At 32.0% G+C, this 22,535-nt stretch overlaps 1 protein-coding gene across 3 annotated transcripts in view; it reads right to left on the reverse strand.

Annotated features, from left to right (window-relative positions):
* Positions 1 to 22,535, reverse strand: part of LOC118194746 (band 4.1-like protein 4A) — a 342,463-nt gene that overhangs the window by 18,265 nt on the left and 301,663 nt on the right. For all 3 annotated transcript variants that reach the window (XM_085815671.1, XM_085815672.1, XM_085815673.1), the window contains exons 19-24: positions 22,196 to 22,240; positions 19,400 to 19,468; positions 19,201 to 19,269; positions 16,081 to 16,149; positions 14,499 to 14,573; positions 11,770 to 11,991 (exon numbers count right to left, since the gene is read on the reverse strand). In XM_085815671.1, coding sequence (XP_085671797.1) covers positions 11,770 to 11,991; positions 14,499 to 14,573; positions 16,081 to 16,149; positions 19,201 to 19,269; positions 19,400 to 19,468; positions 22,196 to 22,240 — 549 coding nt within the window. The remainder of the gene's footprint in view (positions 1 to 11,769; positions 11,992 to 14,498; positions 14,574 to 16,080; positions 16,150 to 19,200; positions 19,270 to 19,399; positions 19,469 to 22,195; positions 22,241 to 22,535) is intronic.

Below are 22,535 nucleotides of genomic sequence, written 5' to 3' on the forward strand. Positions count from 1 at the left end.
ATTTAGGAAGAAAAATAAATTTTTCTGTAGATTAGTATCCAAAGGATACTAATCTACACGCGAGATTTCCAGAGCTACGCAGTCTTATACCATTTTTATTCATTCAAAACTTGAAAATTACGAATATCAATTAAATTGTGATCTCGGTGCATTAGACCTACGGGGGGGGTAGCGAGATTAAGCAAATTTTTCTTTTCAAATACGAGCGATATCTGTCAGACGTAAATTTGTAATACGAGCTGCGTTTGTTTGCGACCACTGCTGTGCATAACTGGAATATGAGCTGAGCTCGGTTGAGGACTATCAAAAGGTTAGTAAGGAAGTAATCCCTCAGTTAAGGAGAAGTGTTTGAAAGTTTTATTTCCGTTATTATTACTAAAGAAAGCGAAACGGGAATATGAAAATGTGGGTCCTATTGACGTTTACTATTTGTTCTAAAACACAGTTCTTCAGATAATGTAATTTTTTACTGTTGAGAATTTTTTCACAATTGTGTTTCTAGTCGTGATAAGAGTTTTTTAAATAAAAATCATTTTAGAACTACAAATGATTAATTTTGTATTTAAGAAATAGTTCTGTCAGCATAGTACTCTATAATAGGTGGTTTTGCAAAACAAATATTTGTCTGTTTTGAAATTTTAAAATGTTGGAATCAAAATTTTTTTCAGAATTAAGGTACATTCAGTCATTTGAGAGACAAATTCAAAGACTGCGTAGGCGGACACACTCAGATTCCGCCCCGAGCGCCAAATGTTCTAGCTATGCCGAATATCATTTAAATTGAAGAAATTTACAGAATAGATTATAGCCTTTCTAAGACAATCTTCAACATGTCTAAAAGATTTGGTTTTCTATAAAGACGGTTGTTTAAAAGCAATGCTTTATGTATATTTTCAGAAAGACTAGTCATTTTAAGAGGTGGTCGTCTTAAGTTATCACACAAAATATCTGGCTATAAAACATATGAGTTACATTTTTATTTTACAGCTCCTACTACTTTTTAATGCGGTAAAAATTTTATAATGTCCGATGCAGAATAGGCAAATCAAAATTCCTAAATAAGACAAGAATAAAAAAAAATAGTACCAATGCAACACAAAGACAAAAAAAAAAAAAAAAAAAAAAAAAAAAAGGGGGGGGGAAGAAGGAAAGATAGCTTTGATTATTAATAATTGTTATCATAGAGTTTATGATCTTATCGAAAAGCAAATTAGCATTTTTAAATATTGGAAATGAAATTTACTAAATCTACAGAAGACAATGAACGAATAGAAAGTATTAATTTATTACAGCGCTTAACATTGCACAAGTGAAAGGACAATCACTGAATGTATATCCTTTCTGCTTTGAAAAAAAAAAAAAAAAAAAAGCATATAGACCACCTATGAAGTCTTTTTCCATTCCAAAGTATTCCAGATGGTGTTCTTAGCTTAAGGGGTTGTGTTATTTAAATCCTAATGCGGTGTTGCTATGGTTACCCGGGTCATTAGCGTCAACTCTCTTTGGCAAAAAATTTCATTTTCACCTCGGCGAGAATCCTGCCAAACCTAGCAACCCGTTATTCTGACGTCAGAAAGCAGGCGCAACGGTCAGCGCCATCTATTGCCAAAAGGCTACATTCATACTTCTCAAAATTCACTCTTAAAACAACAAATAAACATTTTTTTTTTTAGAACTTGTGATGAAAGGTCCAAGATGATCAATGTGTATTGTTGCAAAAGGTCTGCGGTCTGGGGGTATAGGATGCAGAAGACCCTGTCTTTTTCCACCCGGAACTTTGTTGATGAGGCATTCGAAACACATTGATATATGTTGACGAACATATCTCTTCATAGCAGGAAACCAGTACAGTTCTTTGATTTTTGAGATAGTCCTATCAACAGCAAAATGTCCCATAACATCATGAAACTTCACAACTATGCTTTTTCTCATGCTTTTAGGTACGACGTATAATAACTTCTTTTTTTCTCCATCCTCCACAATACGTAACAGTCTATTCCTTTTCAAAATATAACTCTCCACATTTTGATTTTCTTCTTTGGTTCTTTCACTTGGGTCATTCTTCAAAATTGTTATCAATTCTCTTAACTTTCATCTGCATGCTGTATCATAAGAATTTATATATTTAATATCTAAATTTAAGGTCAGACAAACTTCTAAATTATCTTCTATCAAAGAATGCATGGTGTCTGATGAATTAATAACAGGAGCTCTACTGATTGCATCGATATGAGACATTTTAATTCCTGGTTTGTGGCATATTTCAAAATTATATTCTTGAATAAGGATACTCCAACGAGCAATTTTGGGATTGCTAGATTTCTTTGCATTCATGTAAACCAATGCTTGGCAGTCGGTAACTACCGTAAATTCAATTCCGAGTAAGAATTGTCGTAGTCTATCTAGAGTCCAGACAATTGCCATTAGCTCAAGTTTACTCGAGTGATAATTCTTTTCAGCTTCCGTTGTCTTTTTACTCACGCAGTAGACAAGATGCCATTTGCCGTCACTTCCAAGTTGAAGTAACATGCCAGCAATACCCTCTGAGCATGCATCAGTATGGACTTCTGTTTGAGCTTTAGGGTTGTACAAAGCTAAAATTGGTTGATTCGTCAGTTCATTTTTCAGCACAGTAAAAGAATTCCGCTGACTTTCTTCCCATCTGAATGTTTGATTTTTCTTAGTTAGTTGAGTCAATGGTCCAGCTTTAATGGCATAATTTGGAATAAACCTTCTAAAAAAACTTGTTAAACTAAGAAATCGTCGAACTTCATGAAGGTTTTTAGGTTCTGGGAATTTTGATATTACTTCAACTTTTCTTGATTCCGGCTTTATTCCGTTTTTATTGATGATAAAGCCTAAATATTCTATTTCTTGTTTGGCAAATTCACATTTCGGTAACTTCAGGGTTAGCTTAGCTGCACGTAGTGCTTCGAATACTTTAATTAATTTCTGAATCATTTCTTCCCAAGTCCTTGCTGGAACAAGTATATCATCAAGGTAGCACAATACTTCTTTATTACATAATGAGGATAATGCATGATACATCAATCGTTGAAATTCCGCAGAAGCGTTAGTCAAGCCAAAAATCATTCTTTCAAATTGTCTACTTTCATCCGGTGTTACGAAAGCAGTTTTCAATTTTGCACTTTCAGTTAATGGAATCTGTAAATATCCGTGTGCTAAATCTAGCGTTGTAAACAGACTACACTCATGCAATTGTTCTAATAAATCATCTATTTTAGGCAGGGGAAATTTATCCATTATAGTTTGACTATTGAGACGTCTGTAATCAACAACTAATCTGTATTCACCGGTCTTTTTCTTTACTAGTATGACAGGACTAGCATATGGGGATCGCGTTTCTGTTACAATTCCATTTTCTTTCCATTCTTGAACTATTTCTTTGATCGCAGCTCTTTCAGAGCCATTTCTTCTATACATAATGGATTTGAACCTTCGATTTCTTTAATGTCCATTTTTGGGAGATCTGTGCATCCTTGTTCTGAAATATTTAGTGCAAAGCAATCTCTATATTCATTCAGAAGACGCAATAATTCTTGTTGGTGATCAACGTCGAGATCCGAGCCAATTTTAACTTGGCTTAAACGGTACTTTTCCGTTTCGCCGGCGCAAATCTCGCCAAGCAGACTTTGTTGGCGACAACGTACAGTATACACATAAAAAACGTTAACAAATGTTAGATCTAAGAACTTTTCATTTTGAAGGCATAAACATTTTAATATGGTTTAAAATTTTGAAAAAAGCCAATAAATAAAGACAATAAATTTGTAAAAAGACATTAATTAAAGAATTTACTATAGTTTCATGGTTTAACATCCTGATTCGCCGGTTCGTATCACGTGACCCCAAGTGATCTCATCTCACATAAACTACTAATTCTCTCAGTAATTATCTGCATTAATTTCAAGTTAAATCTTAATTTGGAATACATGTTTAAATGTAAGAATTATTTCAATTCGTACGAATAGCTTACTCAGAAATTATGTAAAACCGCAGTGCTTTACTTTGCTAGTGTATTCTCATTAGAACTGATGAATTTAATCCTTGATTTTTGCCTCTTCTATATTTTCGCCAGCGGGTGTATTGATTGCATCATAATTGACTTTACTATAGTTTCATGGTTCATCGCGAATGGTCCTAGGGAATAGCATTTAGCTATGTCTTGTAAAAATTCTATGTAATTGTATGCCAGTATTGAAAGACAATCAATCTGATAAGAAATGGCTGCGACTTGTTTTGAAAATGAGGTGTTAAAGGTTACCAGCGAAGATATTCCGTTTGGCATCAGTTGTACCATTATTAGCGACTTTACCGTTTGCGCCGGCAAAACGGAAAAGTACCGCTTAAACTTATAGGAACTTTTATGTTGTTAATATTTTCCGTTTTTGCTAAGTTCGAGCTCAATTCAGAAATTTCAGTATTTAAACATAGTTCAACTTCTGCTCTCCCAATGCATTGATCTTTTTGGAGCTTAACACTTCTATCGCCAACGTTAATCACTGGTATACAAGTTTCGCCATTTTTAATTTCTAATAAACAGCCTATACCTTCGGAAGGATTTTCTATCATAATTAATCCTTTATCTACAGAATCTGTTTGAGAACTGACAAGACTGATCGTATTTTTCTCTAATTCATTTTCCTCAAGAGCTTTAAGGCAGACTCGATTTATTTTTTCATCAATTTGGAGGTTACTAAATAGTTCATCTTCCCTATACCCGAAGTGAAATCTTTTTCCTATTCTGACATAAGCGATGTGAGGTAGATCAAGCCATGTCCGTCCGATGATTAGATCATCTGGCTGTGCATTATAAGGTACAAGGTATATATTTATGCAGGGGCGTAGCTAGAGTTTCCAGCGCCCGGGGACAACTGAAGAATTTGCGCCCGTTTCTGTTTGCCAAGAATGGAAAACATTTCATTACAAAATTTCGTAGCATCAATTCGGCGCCCCTTGGATGCTGCGCCCGGGGACAGATGCCCCCCTTGCCCCACCCTAGCTACGCCACTGTATTTATGCCTTGGCCTTTTACATTATCAACTTCAATATCGGCTTTAATCATTCCTATAGAGGTCACTGCAGGCACCCTTTGATTTCCAAAACCGTACAATTCATTCATAGCAGGTTCTGGTTTCACTTTAAGTTTCTGAGCAACTGAAGTCCTTAAGAGACAACAAGAACTCCCCGTATCAATTAAAGCCTGTACCTCTTCAGAATTATTCAGTTTTGTTTTCTTCAAATATGAATTGCTCTCTTCTGAATTTTCGCCAACTTGCTCAACAGAATAATTTTTATCATTTGAATGATTATTTTCAGCCTTAGTAACACAATTTTTAGCTTTATGACCTGTTTTATTACATTTTCGGCATGTTACTACTGGTTTGGGCAGCGGAAAGTCCTTTGAGATGGGTCCAAAATTATTACAGCTGAAGCATTTTGGTTCACCTTTTTCATTATGTGTGATACTGTAGAGTTTTTTCTTTTCGTTGATTGTAGCAATTGGACCATCTTTAAAGTAGTTTCGTTTGTCGTAAGACCCTTCTTTACGCGGTTGTTTATTGTTGAAAGTTAATGTAAGCACGATTGCAAATTATTTAATTGTTGAAAGTTAATGTAAGCACGATTGCAAATTATTTAATTGTTGAAAGTTAATGTAAGCACGATTGCAAATTATTTAATTGTTGAAAGTTGACTTCAAGGTATCATAATCATCTAGTTTTTCAACTAAATCAATTGGTGAAATCAACTCAGACCAGATGTCAATAAAATGATCTTTTACTTCTGGAGACACTTTACGTTTTATCTGATCCGCTACAATAAGGTCGCTAAGTTTCTCAAAAGTATCTACTTTAACTCCCCTTATCCATTCATTAAAAAAAACGCAAAATTCTTCCATGTGTTTCCTACACTCTTATTGTGCGTAAAAAATTTTTGGCGAAATTTTTCAGGTGTCATCTTGTACCGTTTTAATAAGATCCTTTTAACTTCTTTAGAATCGTTTGCAATCTCATCGGTTTCTCTGGCGATTAACTAAGCAATATCATACGGCAATAAGCCAAGCAAATGAGTAACCCATGTATTTTCTGGTATTTCAATTTGTTTAGCCAAACGTTCAAACATGATTAGATATAAACTGATATCATTCTCGTCAGGTTTAAATTTTTGCATCAAACGATGAAGCTCTAACTTTGGATTCATGTGTGCACCACTAGCATTTTCATTGGTGCCAGAATTTGTAGATTTACTTTCTGCTTCAATACGTAGTTTTTGCAGTTCAAATTCCATTTCATACTTTCGTTTTCGTTCCTCATATTCTTCTCTTCGCCTACGTTCATCATCTTGACGTTTTCGTTCTTCAGTTTCTTCTTGACGTTTTCGTTCTTCAATTTCTTCTTTTCTTTCATTTATTATAACGTTTAACCATTCCTTGGCGCATTCTTCATCGTACTCTTTGCTAGCCAAAATTATCTTTTTCAAATCGCTCATTTTATGACTCTCATTTACATCTTCTCCCAATTCTTCAGCTAATATTCTTAAATCGCATTTCTTTGCCTTACCGAAAATAGACATTTTCGTACTAATTAAAATGCAAATTATATATATATATGCTATTATTATTAACTTCTAATTAGACAATTTAGTAGAACACAGTTATTGGTATTTTATAAGTTTGTTTGACGTTCTAAATATATTTCAAAATTTAAAGAAATGAAAAAAAAAAAAAAAAACTCTCTTTCCAAAATGATAAAAAAATAACAAAATTAAATTCTATAATAAATATGTTACATCAATCAACGCACATACCTTGAAATTCAAATTCTTTTCAATTTATTTACGTATAGCAAATTCTTATAGCTTTAGGCTTAGGCTTCAGAATAATCCCGCTTCTGATTTATGTTAACTTCCTTTTGTAATTAAATTAATCACTCGTAAAATGGTTGTAAAAGACAAACATTTATTTAAAGATAAATCTTAATAACTTACACGTAACGTATTCGTAAACGTACATAACATAACAAACATACTTACTGCATCGTACCATTAAACATTTCAAGCGTACATCATCTCAATGTATATTTTTAAAATTATAAAATAGAACGACATCCAGAAATTAGCTGTTGCCATTTTCTCAATAGATATTTTGTCTAATAACAATTAAATAATTTGCAATCGTGCTTACACATATTATTTGAGAAAGCAGGTGAAGTGCTAAAGGGAAAGGCCAGGAAAACCAAAACCTAAATAGCAAAACTATAAAACTCCACAATATCAAGTTGCCATTATATAACCACAATAGCAAGTTGCCATTATTTGTATAAAAACAGCTTTTCCATTAATTGTTTTTTAATATCACAGTGTATCCCAAGTTTACTTTGAAAGCTCAGTCCAACGTTATCTGCTCAGCTTTCCCAAGTCTTATTTTGTAGACTTACATTTGGAATTTTTATAATAATCTTATTAAAATCTTTTTAATTATAATTTTATTAAAATCTTTTTAATTATAATCTTATTAAAATCTTTAAACGCTGAAATCACTTAAAATGCAGAAAGCTAGAATTGTAGAAGATGTTCTATCTGTATTTAGTGACTATGCTCTATCATTGATCTAAACTAATTGTAGCGACTCTAGAAACGAATTTCGGACGTTATCAACCTTCTTGTGAAAACTGTCAAAGATAACGAAAACAATATGAATAGGAAACATGTAGCAGCATTGCTAATTTATTATAAAATGATATCCTTTGTACACCAGTAGTTTGAATAGAAGTTCTGAAGTGCAGAACTTTTAGCATCCGATCACTGGCGCAAATACGTCACCAATGAAATTACAAAGTGTAAAATCTTTGAACAAAATTTACCTTCAGAACACTGATGAATGGATGGGTGAAAATATGCAAATACAAACGTCGTACTTCATCGGGAAGCATAAATTGGCCGTCAGGGAAGGTTTGTCGAAGACGGAGATCTTCGTGTCTAAACATGACTAGTAAAACCAATAAAAAGTACTGCAAGATGGATTTTTTTTTTTTTTTTTTTTTTTTTTTTTTTGTACGGGGAATGCAGTCGTCAGGTAAGGAAGGCAATACGGCAGAATTTGCATTACATTTCCTTAATCTTCTCATGTTTGTTTTGCGGCTACTAGCATCAGTGCCTTTCGCCAAGGAAGCATTGCATGTCGCTTCCATTCAGGTAAGCCAACATTTGTAGTGTAGGACCGGTAGACATCCTGGACCATGCTCTACTACCCATGTTGCAGTACGATAGACATTAGTGTGGCAAATGGTTTTAAATTTAGTCATATGGGACAAATTTTCATGAATTGCAAGCTCACGTGTACACTGCAACACTAACTCAAAGTTTGCTGCCAAGAGATTATCAGATATGGTATGATTGATGCAACTGGAGTGGTTCTTCATTATCTAGTGCGAAATTTGGAATACTGATTTCATAGGACCTGTGTTCTACGATAAACTGCACGAAGTTACTTTAAACTACTGGAAGCATAACATCTGATTTCTTAAATGATTCTTATTAATCCATCTACGTTCTGTGTGATTTCTTCACGAAGGCGCCTCACCACATTAGGTGGCATCAATGCGGAAGTTTCTTGTCGGGCAGTTTTGGTCATAAAATCTTTAATTGGTTTTCCTTATTTATAACGTCTATACGAGCCAGTTTCCCTTAGAAAGTCCTCCACGAAGGCATTCCTTCCCTTAAGCAGATAGCCCTCGAGGCTTTGCCGTAATGAATTAACCTAACGTAACATCTGAAATGTTGTAGAAGATTTAACAAGAAATTATAGATCGAATAACAGATGTAGAATATTGCTGCCGGTAGTGGAAACATCGAGCATGCTTAATAATTAATATTGATATTTTATCATTGCAGAACACTGTGGTTTTTTTCTTTGTAATTTCTTACTATTATAAATTATAGATTGCCTACACATGTTAGTACTAACACTGATAATTCTGAAATACTATTTTTTTCCCCTTCTTCATAATCTGGTATTGCTATATGAATTCCTTAAAATAATAAATTCAGCCAGCTGACAAATGTTGGTTTTATCAGTTAGCTGATAATTTGCATCCGCATTATAATGTCACGCGTACCATTAAGGCCCGTCTACACGAGGACGCTCCCGACGTAGTTGACGTAACTTTTTTGACGCCGGCGTAAATTCGCGTGACGCAGAAGACGTAAAACTGAGTACGCTCCTGTTCAGCTTTTTCGCCCGCGACGCGCGCGTATAGCCAATAGCCGACCGAGTTCTTATCACGTGTCATAATCAGAAAACCTTCTTGCTTACTCGTTTCAATATGGCGTCAGAACCACACAGAGATGAGTTTTTGCTTAGAAATATCATAACTGTATACAGCAATAAAATAATCAGCATTGTTCACGCCATCTTCAGATTTCTCAAACCGTACATATTAGTATACATTTAAAATTCTCATTAAAGGGAAAAACTGTGTACTTATAAAGCAATGATCCGACCAGTATATCCATATGCTTCACCTATTTATAACACTGTAAGTAATAAGAACCTAAATAAATTACAGTTTCTACGAAATCAAAGTTTCCGCCTTACAAAATTCTCCTTAATTATTATAAATATTGGCTTTATCATGTGTAATAAAAAGCTCTATAAATATCCCAATATTAAATACACCAAAAACTAACTTCAGCAATATAACAACTTCTAAAATAAAGCAGTTGACTGTGAAAGAGTATTCAATAAAATAAAATTACGAAATTTTGGAGGAAAGTTATGACTTGTGTCATACGGTAATCATTTATTGAAGTTTAATTAAATTACCTTCGCAGCGACTTCTACTTCTTACATTATTTTTCGCAAACACTGTTGTCACAGATAGCTGAGTGGTCAGCGTGCTGCTTTGGTGGTGGAGAAATGGAAAGGTGGCGAGTTCGAGCCTCACCCGTAGACGGTATATATAATTCAGTTAGCTTTTCTCATTTTGAAACGTGTTTCTTATATTTAATCATGAATCATTATATTCTTATTTTACCTATTACTATTGTTTTCATTTCTTATTTTATTCATTATTATTATTGTTTTTAATTTAGTTTAAAAATGCGCAGTGTAAATAGAAATCCTTATGTAATAATATATCTCCATCTCTTTATCATATATCATCTGTAAATTCTCTTTTTACGTTTACTTTATTGCATATTTTATCATGCACATAATTTCTCATAAATTGTCCAAAGTTTGAACCTCATTCTAAATTCAAAAATAAATAAAAAGAAAAACAAAAGGCCAAGGGAGTGGGAGTTAAAAAAATATGAAGTTGGTTTTATTATATGGTGGATGGTGTATATAAAGAGAATTAAGTAATTTAATTCTCTTTATATACTGTATTCCAAACCAATTTTATAAATCCTAATTTTCATACAATATAGAATCTGCAAGTCTGTCAAACTGGTAGATACTCATCCTGAAGTAATTAAAAAAAAAAAAAGTAATGTACAAAAAAAAAAAAAAAAAAATCAAGTCAATTCCTACTTAGGTCCATAAAGAAAAATTTAAAAAATACAAAAATAAATAAATAAAAATACAAACAGAAATTTTTAAAATTAAAAATTTTAAAAATTTTAATATGTCAAAAAGCTGTATTAACATCAAGTGTCATTCACTACAAGTTTAAAAAATTGTATTTGAACTTGAGTGGATGAATAAAAAGCATTTTATGTACTGAAAATTTCAACAAGATATAGGGAGAGTGTGAGCTAATAGTAGGAATTTAATAATTCCGTATATTCCTTTCGCAAAAAAGGCAGTAAAAAAAATCTCTTTGAACAGATCGCTCTAAATAAATCTTTCGGACCCATTCTTGCCATTTTTTGCGGTTTTGCCTCTGCTTAATAATTGCACTTAATAGTAAAGTTTCAACTATAAAAAAATCATCTGATTCGGACAACTTGCCGCAAACATACAGAAGAACAGCGAAGTAATAAGATACAGCTCTGTTGACGCTATATTACAGCGTCACGTGATTTTTGCGCAAAATAATTCTATTGGTTAAACGCACTCTTCGCAAGCGTACTCGTTTGGACGCTTTTACGCTGGTAACGTAAAAGCGCGTTCGTCAGCTACGTTTCGAGCGTACTCGTGTGGACGGGCCTTTAATGAGTACTGACGCTGGCAATCAGAGACCGAGGGATATATATTTCGTAGGTTCTGTCCAAGATACCTGGTGTAGGTAAAGTGGTATTTTATACTAAAGCAGTATCGCTCTACACGTTTGCTACTAATTGTTTTCCCCCTGAATTTCATTATTCCATGATGAAATCGCTTAATTCTAAAATTCGCTTCCAGACGGCGCTGCAGTTGGTTTCACATAGTCAATTCAGATGGACACTATTTTCCTCTCTAGCTTTTTGCGTTCAAACGTTATTCACCCTGTATATATGATCGAAGGAACTGAAATCTTGAAAACGTCTTCAAGCTTATGAGGAACTTTCTACTGTCTGAAAGCATAAGAAAAATATACAATTCTCTATTATAATTTTGACTTGGCCTCTTCCTATATATTTGTTTTTTTCATATCCATAAGCTGTTCAGGGTTTGAGAACATAATTTAAAATTGCAGTTGTGTGTTCATTTTATTTCATAAATATAAATATATTTTATTCCTAATTTTTGAATTGTTAAACTTTTAGATATTTATAAGATTTATTAGATATTTATAATAGAAAATCTGAAATGCTCTTTCTTCTTACCTTCCTTTTATGAAGTTTGTTGCCGTGCTGTTTTGATGCAAGCTATTAGATGATGCTTTGGGAATTTTTAAAGATTCTGGAGGAGTTTCATTTTTTTCTTCGATATCCACCAAACGCTGCTGCGTTTGTGGCAAGAAACCATTTTGCTGATCGGACGAGTAAGGGGGAGGTGGACCAGGATCTTCTAATGCTTGCATTTTATGTAAACTATTGTTTGACATTCTGAAATTATTAATATATATATATATATATATATATATATACATATAATTTATTTACTAAAGTAATATTAAGTATATTATCTCCCAATATAAAGTTAGTAGAATGTATCTGAATGAAGTAACCCAGAAGCATTGAAATTGAATCCAAAAAATAATATTTTTAAAAGGAACTTGAATTTTAGTAATGAAAAATAGAAATTATATATATATATATATTATTAATATAATTAACTAAATTATATTAATATATATATATATATTAATATATATATATTATTAATATAATTAACTAAATTATATTAATATATATATATATATATATTATTAAATATGTATATATAAAATTAAATAATTAATATATATATATATATGTATAAATTATTAATTACTGATATTTTTATTTATTTATTTATATTTTTTATTTATGTTATTTTATTTTTATATATCATTTAATTATATATAAAAATTATTATGATTACTGTAATTATTATTATATATATATATATACACATGTATAAAAAGGCAAGAATTATATACTAAAAAAGCCTAAAACTTGTGCTGAAGCTATATTTATATATATACATTTACTATTTTTCTACACACACACATATCTATATTATTTTTCTATATTCTCTGTTATTCTATATTTTACATATTTTTCTATGTCTTTCTTTCTCTCTTTTTCTCTATGTGTATATATATATATATATATATATATATATATATATATGTCTGTATGTTACTTTTCTACTTACTATGTCAGAAAAAAAGTAAATTGTGTGATTTTCAAAATCACGTAAAATTTAAAAGAAAATAGTTTTTAATATTTGGCAATTTTTAAGTTACAATTAAAATACCGTTAACTCGTTCCATTGCTTTCAGAAAGGGAATCATTTAGAACTTTATTTTAGTGTCATATTTTGAAAATTAATTTCTTTTTTTATATGTTGCTTTAAAAAGCATCTTTATGATTGGAAATTTTCTAAATAAATAGTTAATCAAATTATTTACGAAAGAAAGTAATGAAAATGTCTAAAAATTGATTTCCTGGAATTAATATTAAAATTAACAGGAAATGGTCACAAAGCAAATGTAATTATTATGAAAATAAAATGTGATTATAAATAAAATAATTGTTAAAATAATTATTTATTATTAAAAAAGTATCTGTCCATTCAGTCCCAAAAGGCCAAATTCTAAAGATTTTTATTCAGAAATTTCAGGAGAAGGAATTTCAGTAGAGGTGTTTGCTCCTATTCGAAGGGGAAATATGTACTTCAGAAATTAAAACAAACTCTGAAATTTCATGTCAAAGTATAAAATATATATTGTTTTTATTAATTTATTCTTTTATTTTGTATTAAATGATATATATATATATATATATATAAAAGAAAGCTTTCAGATTTTATATTACGCCCAAAGGGGCGTTTTTTTATCGTTTTGTGTTACCTTTATTTATTAAATATCATGTCCTTCGCACTTAAACTATAAAATTCAATTTAACAGCAATATCACAAAATATTTAAAAGAGCATATATGTAGAATTTTCGATACACAGTCTCGCGCGATGGAAATATTTTTTTTTTTTTCCCCCGTATAGTGTTGCTACTACATTGTTGGCTTTTAAATCGTTGAGTGTCTTAATAAAAAACGCATAAATGCTTTACAAAATATGAAATAGGTAATAAAACAAATTCCAAATTCCGGCTTCCAGATGCCCATATTCGGGTAGAGGCGTACGTTATTCAAAATTTGTCGGCTCTAGGTACCGTTGTTTTATCACAATGCGAGAAACATACATACTTTATGCAAATTCTTCTTTATTTAATTTCTTTAAATATAATACAGGGCTCTAATGTTTGGTGGCAACAATTTAAAAAGTGATTCGCCTTTTATAGTGAACCAACGCAAAATGCCAAAACGAAATTAATAGCCCTTCTCGGCAAATTGCGCCTTTGGGCTAACAAAAGCAAAAGGGAAAAAACCCGTCACATGCAAATTTAACTGCTTTTAAATGTGCACATGAAACTCATTTACATACACAGATTTGACTATTTTTAATTTTACATATAAATGATCTGATATTTGTTCTTTGATCTTGCAGCGAAGGGTTAGTTATAATTACTAATTGATTTTACGTCCTTTTTATTTTGCATTTGAAACATCTTCTTTGTTGAATGCTGATTAATTTTTACTTTTATTTATCAAATTGAGAATATTACCATCGCTAATATTAATGGTACGTAAAAATCAACAGTAGATTTATGTTCAAATCAAATATGCAAGAAGGAAATATGTAAGAGGTGATATCAGTAATATTTCTAACCAAGAAAGAATATTGGCTATAATTAAGGTTAAACAGCTTTGAACACGTCCGAAAAGCATTTATTTTTGGCAGATTTTTCAAGAGGAGCATATGTAAGGAGCATATAAATTCCAGGTCATATTCCTTCATTTAAGATAAAGTACATTGTTGAAAATATTCAAATATAGAAAAGAATCAACCTCATAGATGCTTGATTTCCTTGTAGCTGTCCTTGGTTTGATGAATATCGTATCTTGAACAGACGACTGTCTGCTCTGAAAAGATGAAATGAAATAATAATTAAGTAACTGCTGTGGATTTTTGTACTTTAATCAATTAAAAAAGAACTACAATTATTTGGGATATATTGCTACATAATTAGCTGATAGATTGCTATTGTTTGGATGTGTGACTGGGTGTTAAATATATTAACACTAAGTAACACTAAGTTAATATATTTTACAGCAGTGTGTTTGATGGACATACTATCTATTGATTCTAAAGAGGCCAGCTAGATGTTATAATTTCTGTTAGATAATATTTGTCCCCCTTTAGTAATATATATATATAAAAAAAAAAAAAAAAAAAAAAAAACTATTTAAAAATGCCTAAGATGCCTAGAATTTCGGTGCACCCTATGTACACATAAAAAAAAAATAACAATAAATGTGAATTTAAAATAACGTTGGACTGAAGACGAATATTGTACGTAGGAATAAAATTGCATTGAATCAGTTTGCAGAATCGGACAAATAAGAAGGAATGTAACAGCTGCAGTGAAAGAACATAATAGCATGAACACTCTTTTGCAAAAAAATCGAAGCACCAAGAAGGACTTTTGTGATCGTGACGAAATTTGGTATGTAAAAACATCTTGATCGAACATGCAAATGATCAAAGTTTCAAGGCAAATGAACAGGAATTGCGATCGTAGCGCGAATTTATAGTGCGCAATTCGCAAAGTATAAAACCATTAACAGAGGCGGGAAATTTATCTTTTTTTGTTGCTGCCATTGTAATTCCGTAAAGAAGCAACTAAAGATGCCATGATGAAGACCTTACAGACAACTAAGCGACTTCGAATGTGGTCACATCATGCAGGTAGGAAGTCCTTTCCTACCTCCATGGGTCACATTGTAGAGTTGCGCGAAGTTGGATGGTCATACCGAGCAATAGGCCGCCACCTGCAGCGTACAGGCAGTGTTGTGCAAAGATGTTGGTAGCAACGGTAGCTACACATGTTCAGTTTCATAAAAAACAACCACTTCCTTCATGGTGCTTCGATTTTTTTTTGCAAAAGAGTGTATAATTATTTCAGCAACAAAAATCGGCTGTTGCAAAGCATATTTTGAAGTTAAATCTACAGCAAGTTAAGATCTTGAAGACACAGATAACATTATTGCTGGAAACCATTAAATATTCAAGAAAAAGAGCATTGATGGTTTGATGCTAAAAACAGCACGTAAGATCTTGAGAAAGCAGGCTTTTCAGATTGCCGTGAGATAGGTGAAAATTGCAACGCTTTAGGTGCCAGACAAAATTCTAATTTGGGAGGGTTCAAATTTGAATATAAATAGGCAGTATATCTACGGAAATAATTACTTTGCTGTAGCCTACTGATCGGCGTGCATGTTTTACAATTACTTTGAAATACTAGCAATTTATCAGCCAAAAGACGAGGCTAATCAACCCACAAGTTTATATTTTTATATAAAAGGAAATTAAGAACATAACATTAATGACATTTTTACTCAATTTATAAATGTTATGTTGAAGACTTACGGTATCTTTGTGTATTTTATATCACGTTTCTCTTCTTCAGTCAGACACGTTGGATCAATCAAGTTGTAGCTAAAAACATAAAAGCATGGTTTACTAAAATTATACTAACGTAGGAAAAAATGAAAATTTCAATAAATTTTTCTAAAATGGAGAAGCTTCACAAAGTGGGTAAAGAAAAAGATTTTCGAGTACTTTTTTGGGCTTCGCAAGCCCAAAAATTAAAATAAAATACATATCTGTACGCTCTTTTTACGTGTAGCCCGTGAAATCACGAATTATGCTTTTATTTACCACTCAGCAGCACCTTGTATTATCTCAACGCGTTATTTCTACATAAACTTTCCGTTACAAAACTGCTCATTTCGATTTTCGTACTTTTTACATTCTTGTCAGATACTTTTGAATCACACTGTTTATATATTAAAAAGTAAAAATCTTTAAAAAATCATAATTTTTATATTAAGGAAAAGAAATTAAATGTGAGCGCTGAATTATAATTTTTTGGGGGGGAGGTATAAGAGACATAAATATGCTTTGAAATTAAAGCTAACAAAATCAACGAATTACATATATATATAATAACGAATAATGATAAGGTCACATTCGGTTAATTATTAATAGCAAGGTAATCTATATCTGTATGCCCAAGGAGGAATTTCTTAAAGGATGATATTTTAAAGGGTGTTGGTAATATGAAGAAAACCGGTGCATTCTAATCTATTCTCGTTTTGCGCTAATATTGAGAATATTGTAAATTTGCAGTTTTGGCCGTTTAGCCATAGCTGGCCTAAGTTAGTGAGTAATATAAGCCATAGTTTTTAATGTGACATCAGCAGTTGATGGATGATGGATTATTATAACACTCTAAATTGTCGAAACTGTTTAAGAAATTAGAATAGAAATAACTTTGTGGGAGGTCGGGATTTATAAAAATTTTATCTATTATACATTCTAGTGCTGGGTAATTATAGTGCAGTTTTGTGTATATGACTGAATTTTTTTCCTTCCCGTGTGTAACCATTTATTCATTTATTATTAAAACTCAATTCTTCTTTTAACTTTTAGCCTGAAATTTCTTTATTTTTTATTTCTGTTTAGTGTTTTGTAATAACTGACATTGCCTACACCATAAACTTCTGTATTTACGGGAAAATAAGACATTTTAGGGTAAAAAGGTAAGCGGGTATTTGATAACAGCATGTTCTGATTAAAATGAAAGGCATGCTACCTAATTAAATATAATACTTTATTTTGGTAAAGGGAAAAAAATAGGAAAATTAATAATACGTTATTATCCGCATTCAAGTAACCAGTATAGTGTAGTGGTAGTTATGTACTTTATATTCATTTGACTACTGAGTAACTGGGTCTTACCTATATAAGGTATTTCTCCCGCCTTTCTAGCGTGCCTTCGTGGTGTAGTGGTTCTGCACGCTGGGCCGGTATTCCAGAGGTCCGTGGTTCGATTCCCGCCGAAGGCGTTTGCTAATTTTTCATCTTGTCTGCTTTCAAAAAAAAAAAAAAAAAAAAAAAAAAACCCTAATGACTATACAGTGGCGCCCGAACTAAAAGGATTGTGGATGATGACTCTCCACACCCAGGATTTGGCGATTGGGTCCCCCCCTTAAAAAAGACAGTCGCCCTTTAAAAGGTATTTCTCTCGCCTTCCTAGCGTGCCTTCGTGGTGTAGTGGTTCTGCACGCTGGGCCGGTTTTCCAGAGATCGGTGGTTCGATTCCCGACAAAGGCGTTTGTTAATTTTTCATCTTGCCTGCTTCCAAAAAAAATCCTAATGACTCTACATCTAAAAAAAAAAAAAAAAAAAAAAAAATGTTTTTCTTGCTATCAAACGATCGAAAAAAGATTATTACAAACAAACAGAAGGAAGCAAAATTTCTACGGGAAATATAACGTGTAATGACAGGTTGATAGCAGATGATGTCGCAGTATTTACGAATTGTTTTTCTATTATTGCTTTATACGTAATTTAATTGTGTGTAATCTGGAATACGTTGTTTAATCTTTTGTTCAAAATAAATTACTAAATCTTACAAATAAATTAAATGTACAGTCGTTAATTTTGTATTTTCTATTGACTCCTATCAAAATACAATAGTAATATAGTATTCTGTTTTAAATTCTAATTTGTAATTTACGTAATCAATTTGAGCTTTGTGTCCAAATTAGATCTTTAAAATACAGGTAATTTCTGAATAGTATTTTTCCGTTAATTATAACATAGGATATTCATCTTTCGTGTTTTCCCCTTTTCATTTTTAAACTGTTGTCGATTTAATCTTGATTTTGAATTAACCGTGGTTGTTGTTTTCGGTTAATCGGTGTGTGTGTGTAGGGAGTTTCTATTGCACATTATAATTACATGTATAGTTTGTCTCGCTTTGCAACTAAATTTATTAAAATACTTGATTGTAGTACCTACCTAGTTTTAAAATAAATCTGAAAGCCTTCAGATTTTATATTACGCACAAAGGGGCGTTTGTTTGTTTACACATACATAGACGTTTCGAGAACATTTGGGATAATAAAAATATTTAAAAACAGCATATCTGTAAAATTTCCGACATACAGTTACGCGCGCTGGGGATAATTTTTTTTTTTTTAAGTAGAGTATTGCCATTGCTGGCTTTGAAATCGTTGAATTTTTTAATTAAAAATTCGGTAAAGTTTTACAAAATATGAAATAGACAATAAAGCAAATTCCAAATTCGGCCTTCCGGGTACCCGTATTTGGGCGGAGGACTACATTATTCAAAATTCCATGGCTCTAGATACCGTTGCTTTTTCACAATGCGAGAAACATACATACATTCATGCAGATTCTTCATTATTTAATTTCTTAAAATATAATGCAGGGCGAAAATATTTGGCAGCAACAACTTGAAAAGTGAAACGGGCATCTATAGTGAACCTACGCAAAATCCCATTTCGCGACTAATAGATCTTCTTTTTGGGCTAAAAAAAAGAGATGGGTCTTATATTCGAGTAAATATGGCAGTTGATGGCAGAGACGGGTCTTATACTAGAGTAAATATGGTATATATATTTTTGCAGTCATTTTATATTTTGATACTCGAATAATGGAAATACCTGTGAAACTTACTCAATGTATCTTTTGATTTCCTGAGGTAGAACGCTTTTGCTGTCTGGAGATCTCGATCTCGATCGATGTCTGAAAAAATAGTTTAAACGAAAGCATATATTCTTGCAATATTTGGGTAATCGAAAATGCTTATCATCCTTATCTTACAATAAAAATATCTGCACATACAAAGGATACCAATCTGAAATTATTATATTACCTTCTGTGATGTCTCCTTCTGTGACTAAAATTAGTTTCAGATTCAGTTTCTAAACCTGAATTCATGTACCTGGAATATAGAACATAATATAATCAACTACAAAAGCAATAATAAATATTAAAAAGCACTGAAAATAAATTAATAAAAACTACCAAACAGGCTCATTTGTTTTGTAAATACATTTATAATATAATTTAATTTAAATGCCTTATCATTTAAATTAAGCATTAAATCTTCTTATATTTTAGATTAGAATGCTATCAACGTAAAAAGCAAATTCATACAAAAAACAAAACAAAACAAAATAATAATAATAATAATAATAATAATGGGGGAAAAAATCTGAAATGTTTCAGATTTTAAATTACGTCCAAAGGGGCGTTTTTTAACATTTTGTGTGTTACCTTTCTTTATTAAATATCATGTTCTTCGCACTTAAACCATAAGATCCAGTGCAACAGCAATATCGCAAAATAGTTTTAAAACGAGCATATCTTTAGAATTTCCGATACAGAGACTCACGCGCTGGAGATATAAATATTTTTTCTGCACAACATTGCCATTGCTCGCTTTGAAATCCTTGAGTTTGTTAATCAAAAATTCGTCAAAGTTTTAAAAAATAGGAATCGATCATAAAACAAATTTCAAATTTCAAATTTGGTCTTCCACATGCTCATATTCGTTGGAGGATTACGTTATTCAAAATTCGATGACTCTATGTACCGTTATTTTATGACAATGTGAGAAATATACATACATTTACGCAGATTTTCATTATTTAATTTCTTCAAATATAATGCAGGACTCTAACATTTTATTGCAACAGTTTGAAAAGTGAACCGACATTTATGAGTCCGACGCAAAATGCCAAAACGAAAGCAATAGTCCTTCGGGACTCAAGTCCCTTTGGACTAAAAAAAAGTATTTTAAAGTACGTGCCACTTAAATCTTCTTAATCCCTCTAGTATTTACTATATTATTGTGATCAGGGTGACAATTATTGAGCTATGTGAAATAAAAAATCAAATTTTCAAAAACTGCAGAGTTCAAAAATTGTATTCAAATTTGAAGATTTGAAAAGTGACTTCATATATTCGGATTTAATTTATGGCATGTTCGATATGCTTGCCATCAATGGCTATGACGTGGGCCAGACGAAGAGCCAAAACTCGCTGAAGTGTCGAGACATCAGTCATTTCCATGACCTTCTGAATGGATGTTTTGAGCTCAGCGATCGTTTTGGGGTTATTTGCGTAAACCTTAACTTTAATATTGTCCCACAAAAATGAGTTATAAGAGGTTGAGATCAAGAGAATATGGTGGCCAAACGAGTCCCATTCCTGTGGCCTCTGCGTACCCCAAAGCCAGAATGTGCTCTTCAAAGTGCTCTTCCAGGACTTCAGAAACTCTGTTAGTCCGATGGAGTTGTGTTTTGTCTTGCATGAGTCACATCTTTTCGAAATCTGGGTTAACTTGGATAAGAGGGATAACATCATTTTCTAAAATTTTGACATAATGTTCAGCAGTCACCGTGCCTGCAATAAATATTGCACAAATTATTCCGCGACTTAACATTGCACACCAAACTGCTAGCCGTTTGGAGTGAGACTTCTCGATCGCTAAATGAGTGTTTTCAGTCCCCCAAATGCGGCGATTCTACCTATTGACGTACCCATCCAAATGAATGGGCTTCGTCTCTAAACCAAACCATATTCACATCAAATTTTTGTTAGTCAATCATATCAACAATAGTGTTGGTGAAACACAAACGTTGTTCAATGGAAATGGTGTTCAATGACTGATGAGTTTGAATTTTGTACGGAAAGAGATGCAGATCTTGAGCAATAATGTGTCGCGAAGTCTCCCGGTTGATTCCGACCTGTTGCAAAGCTCGTCTAATCGATGTCCTTGGGCTATTTTAAAAGACAGTTCGAGTTTTCTCGATATTTTTAGGCGTTTTCACACTTGCTGGGTGACCAATTTTGTCAACATCGTCATCACAAGCACTACCAGTTCTCTCGAACTTTTTAATCAATTTTTTTAGTGTTATAACACTGGGACCGACTTCAGCTTGTATTCGGTAGCAAATTTCCTTTGAGCCGCAACTGTTATTTCTCGAACGTTAGGCTTTGACAATGCGTAAATGCTGTATTTCGACATTTGCAACGAAAAATGAACAACAATATGAATACGCATGCTCAAACAAATTTCCAACATGCCCTGCATTCAATCGTTAAGTTCTAACTGAATCTCGCCAATAGTTCAAAAGTTATCATGTGTTTTTTCATGTAGTTATATAATTGTCACACTGTATTAACGTGTTACAAAATCACGAATTATCGGTCGAGCGATGTAGACATTTTAATATTTTTAGAACGGTATAACTAAGCTATTAAAAAAGAAAAGATGTAACGATCCATTATATTTGCATATAATTTTTGGGTGAATTTCATTAAAAAAAAAAAAAAGTAAGGTTTCTTGTTATAACAGAAACTAATGGATTGATTAAGATCTACTCGGCAGCCAGATTGAATGTAATTACAAAGTAAATTCGAATTAACTTTTTTTTTTAAATAATAATATTTTGTATTTTTAAGTAACATAAACGGCTTGTTTCATATGCTAGATATCATTAACCGGACTTTACATAAAAAGGCCTTTTCATCTGTGTACTTTAAATGTTGTAAATTTTAACAAATACACTATATTAATGAAATTGTATGTCCTTTTTTTTTTTTGAATAAATAAATAAATAAATGTAAACGTATTTCGAGATAAATTATATAAATTACTTACCCGCTTCTTCTTTTTGTTAAATCTCTAACAACAGCACTTTGCATTCTATATTTAAAAGAAATACAATATTAAGAATTCTGCATTAATCAGAGATATGCAATATATTGTATCCTTATAAATGCATAAACACAGATTGAAGACAATAAAAATATATGTGCCCATATTCTTTTACGTTCTGTTCTAGAAGATTCAGGAATGGACACAGAAAGCTTTAGCGCCAATACTGATTATTAAAATAGCTGTTAGCTTTTTCCTCGTTGAAACTATCTCTGATCGGGCATTCCGTTGATACAGTTCAATTAAATGCAAAAATTCACATCTAAGAGAAGAAACGTAAATT

This window comes from Stegodyphus dumicola, chromosome 4 (genome assembly GCF_044657685.1).
Source record: "Stegodyphus dumicola isolate Sdum_Otavi_A_Nest chromosome 4, ASM4465768v1".
In the NCBI taxonomy this organism is placed as follows: domain Eukaryota; kingdom Metazoa; phylum Arthropoda; class Arachnida; order Araneae; family Eresidae; genus Stegodyphus; species Stegodyphus dumicola.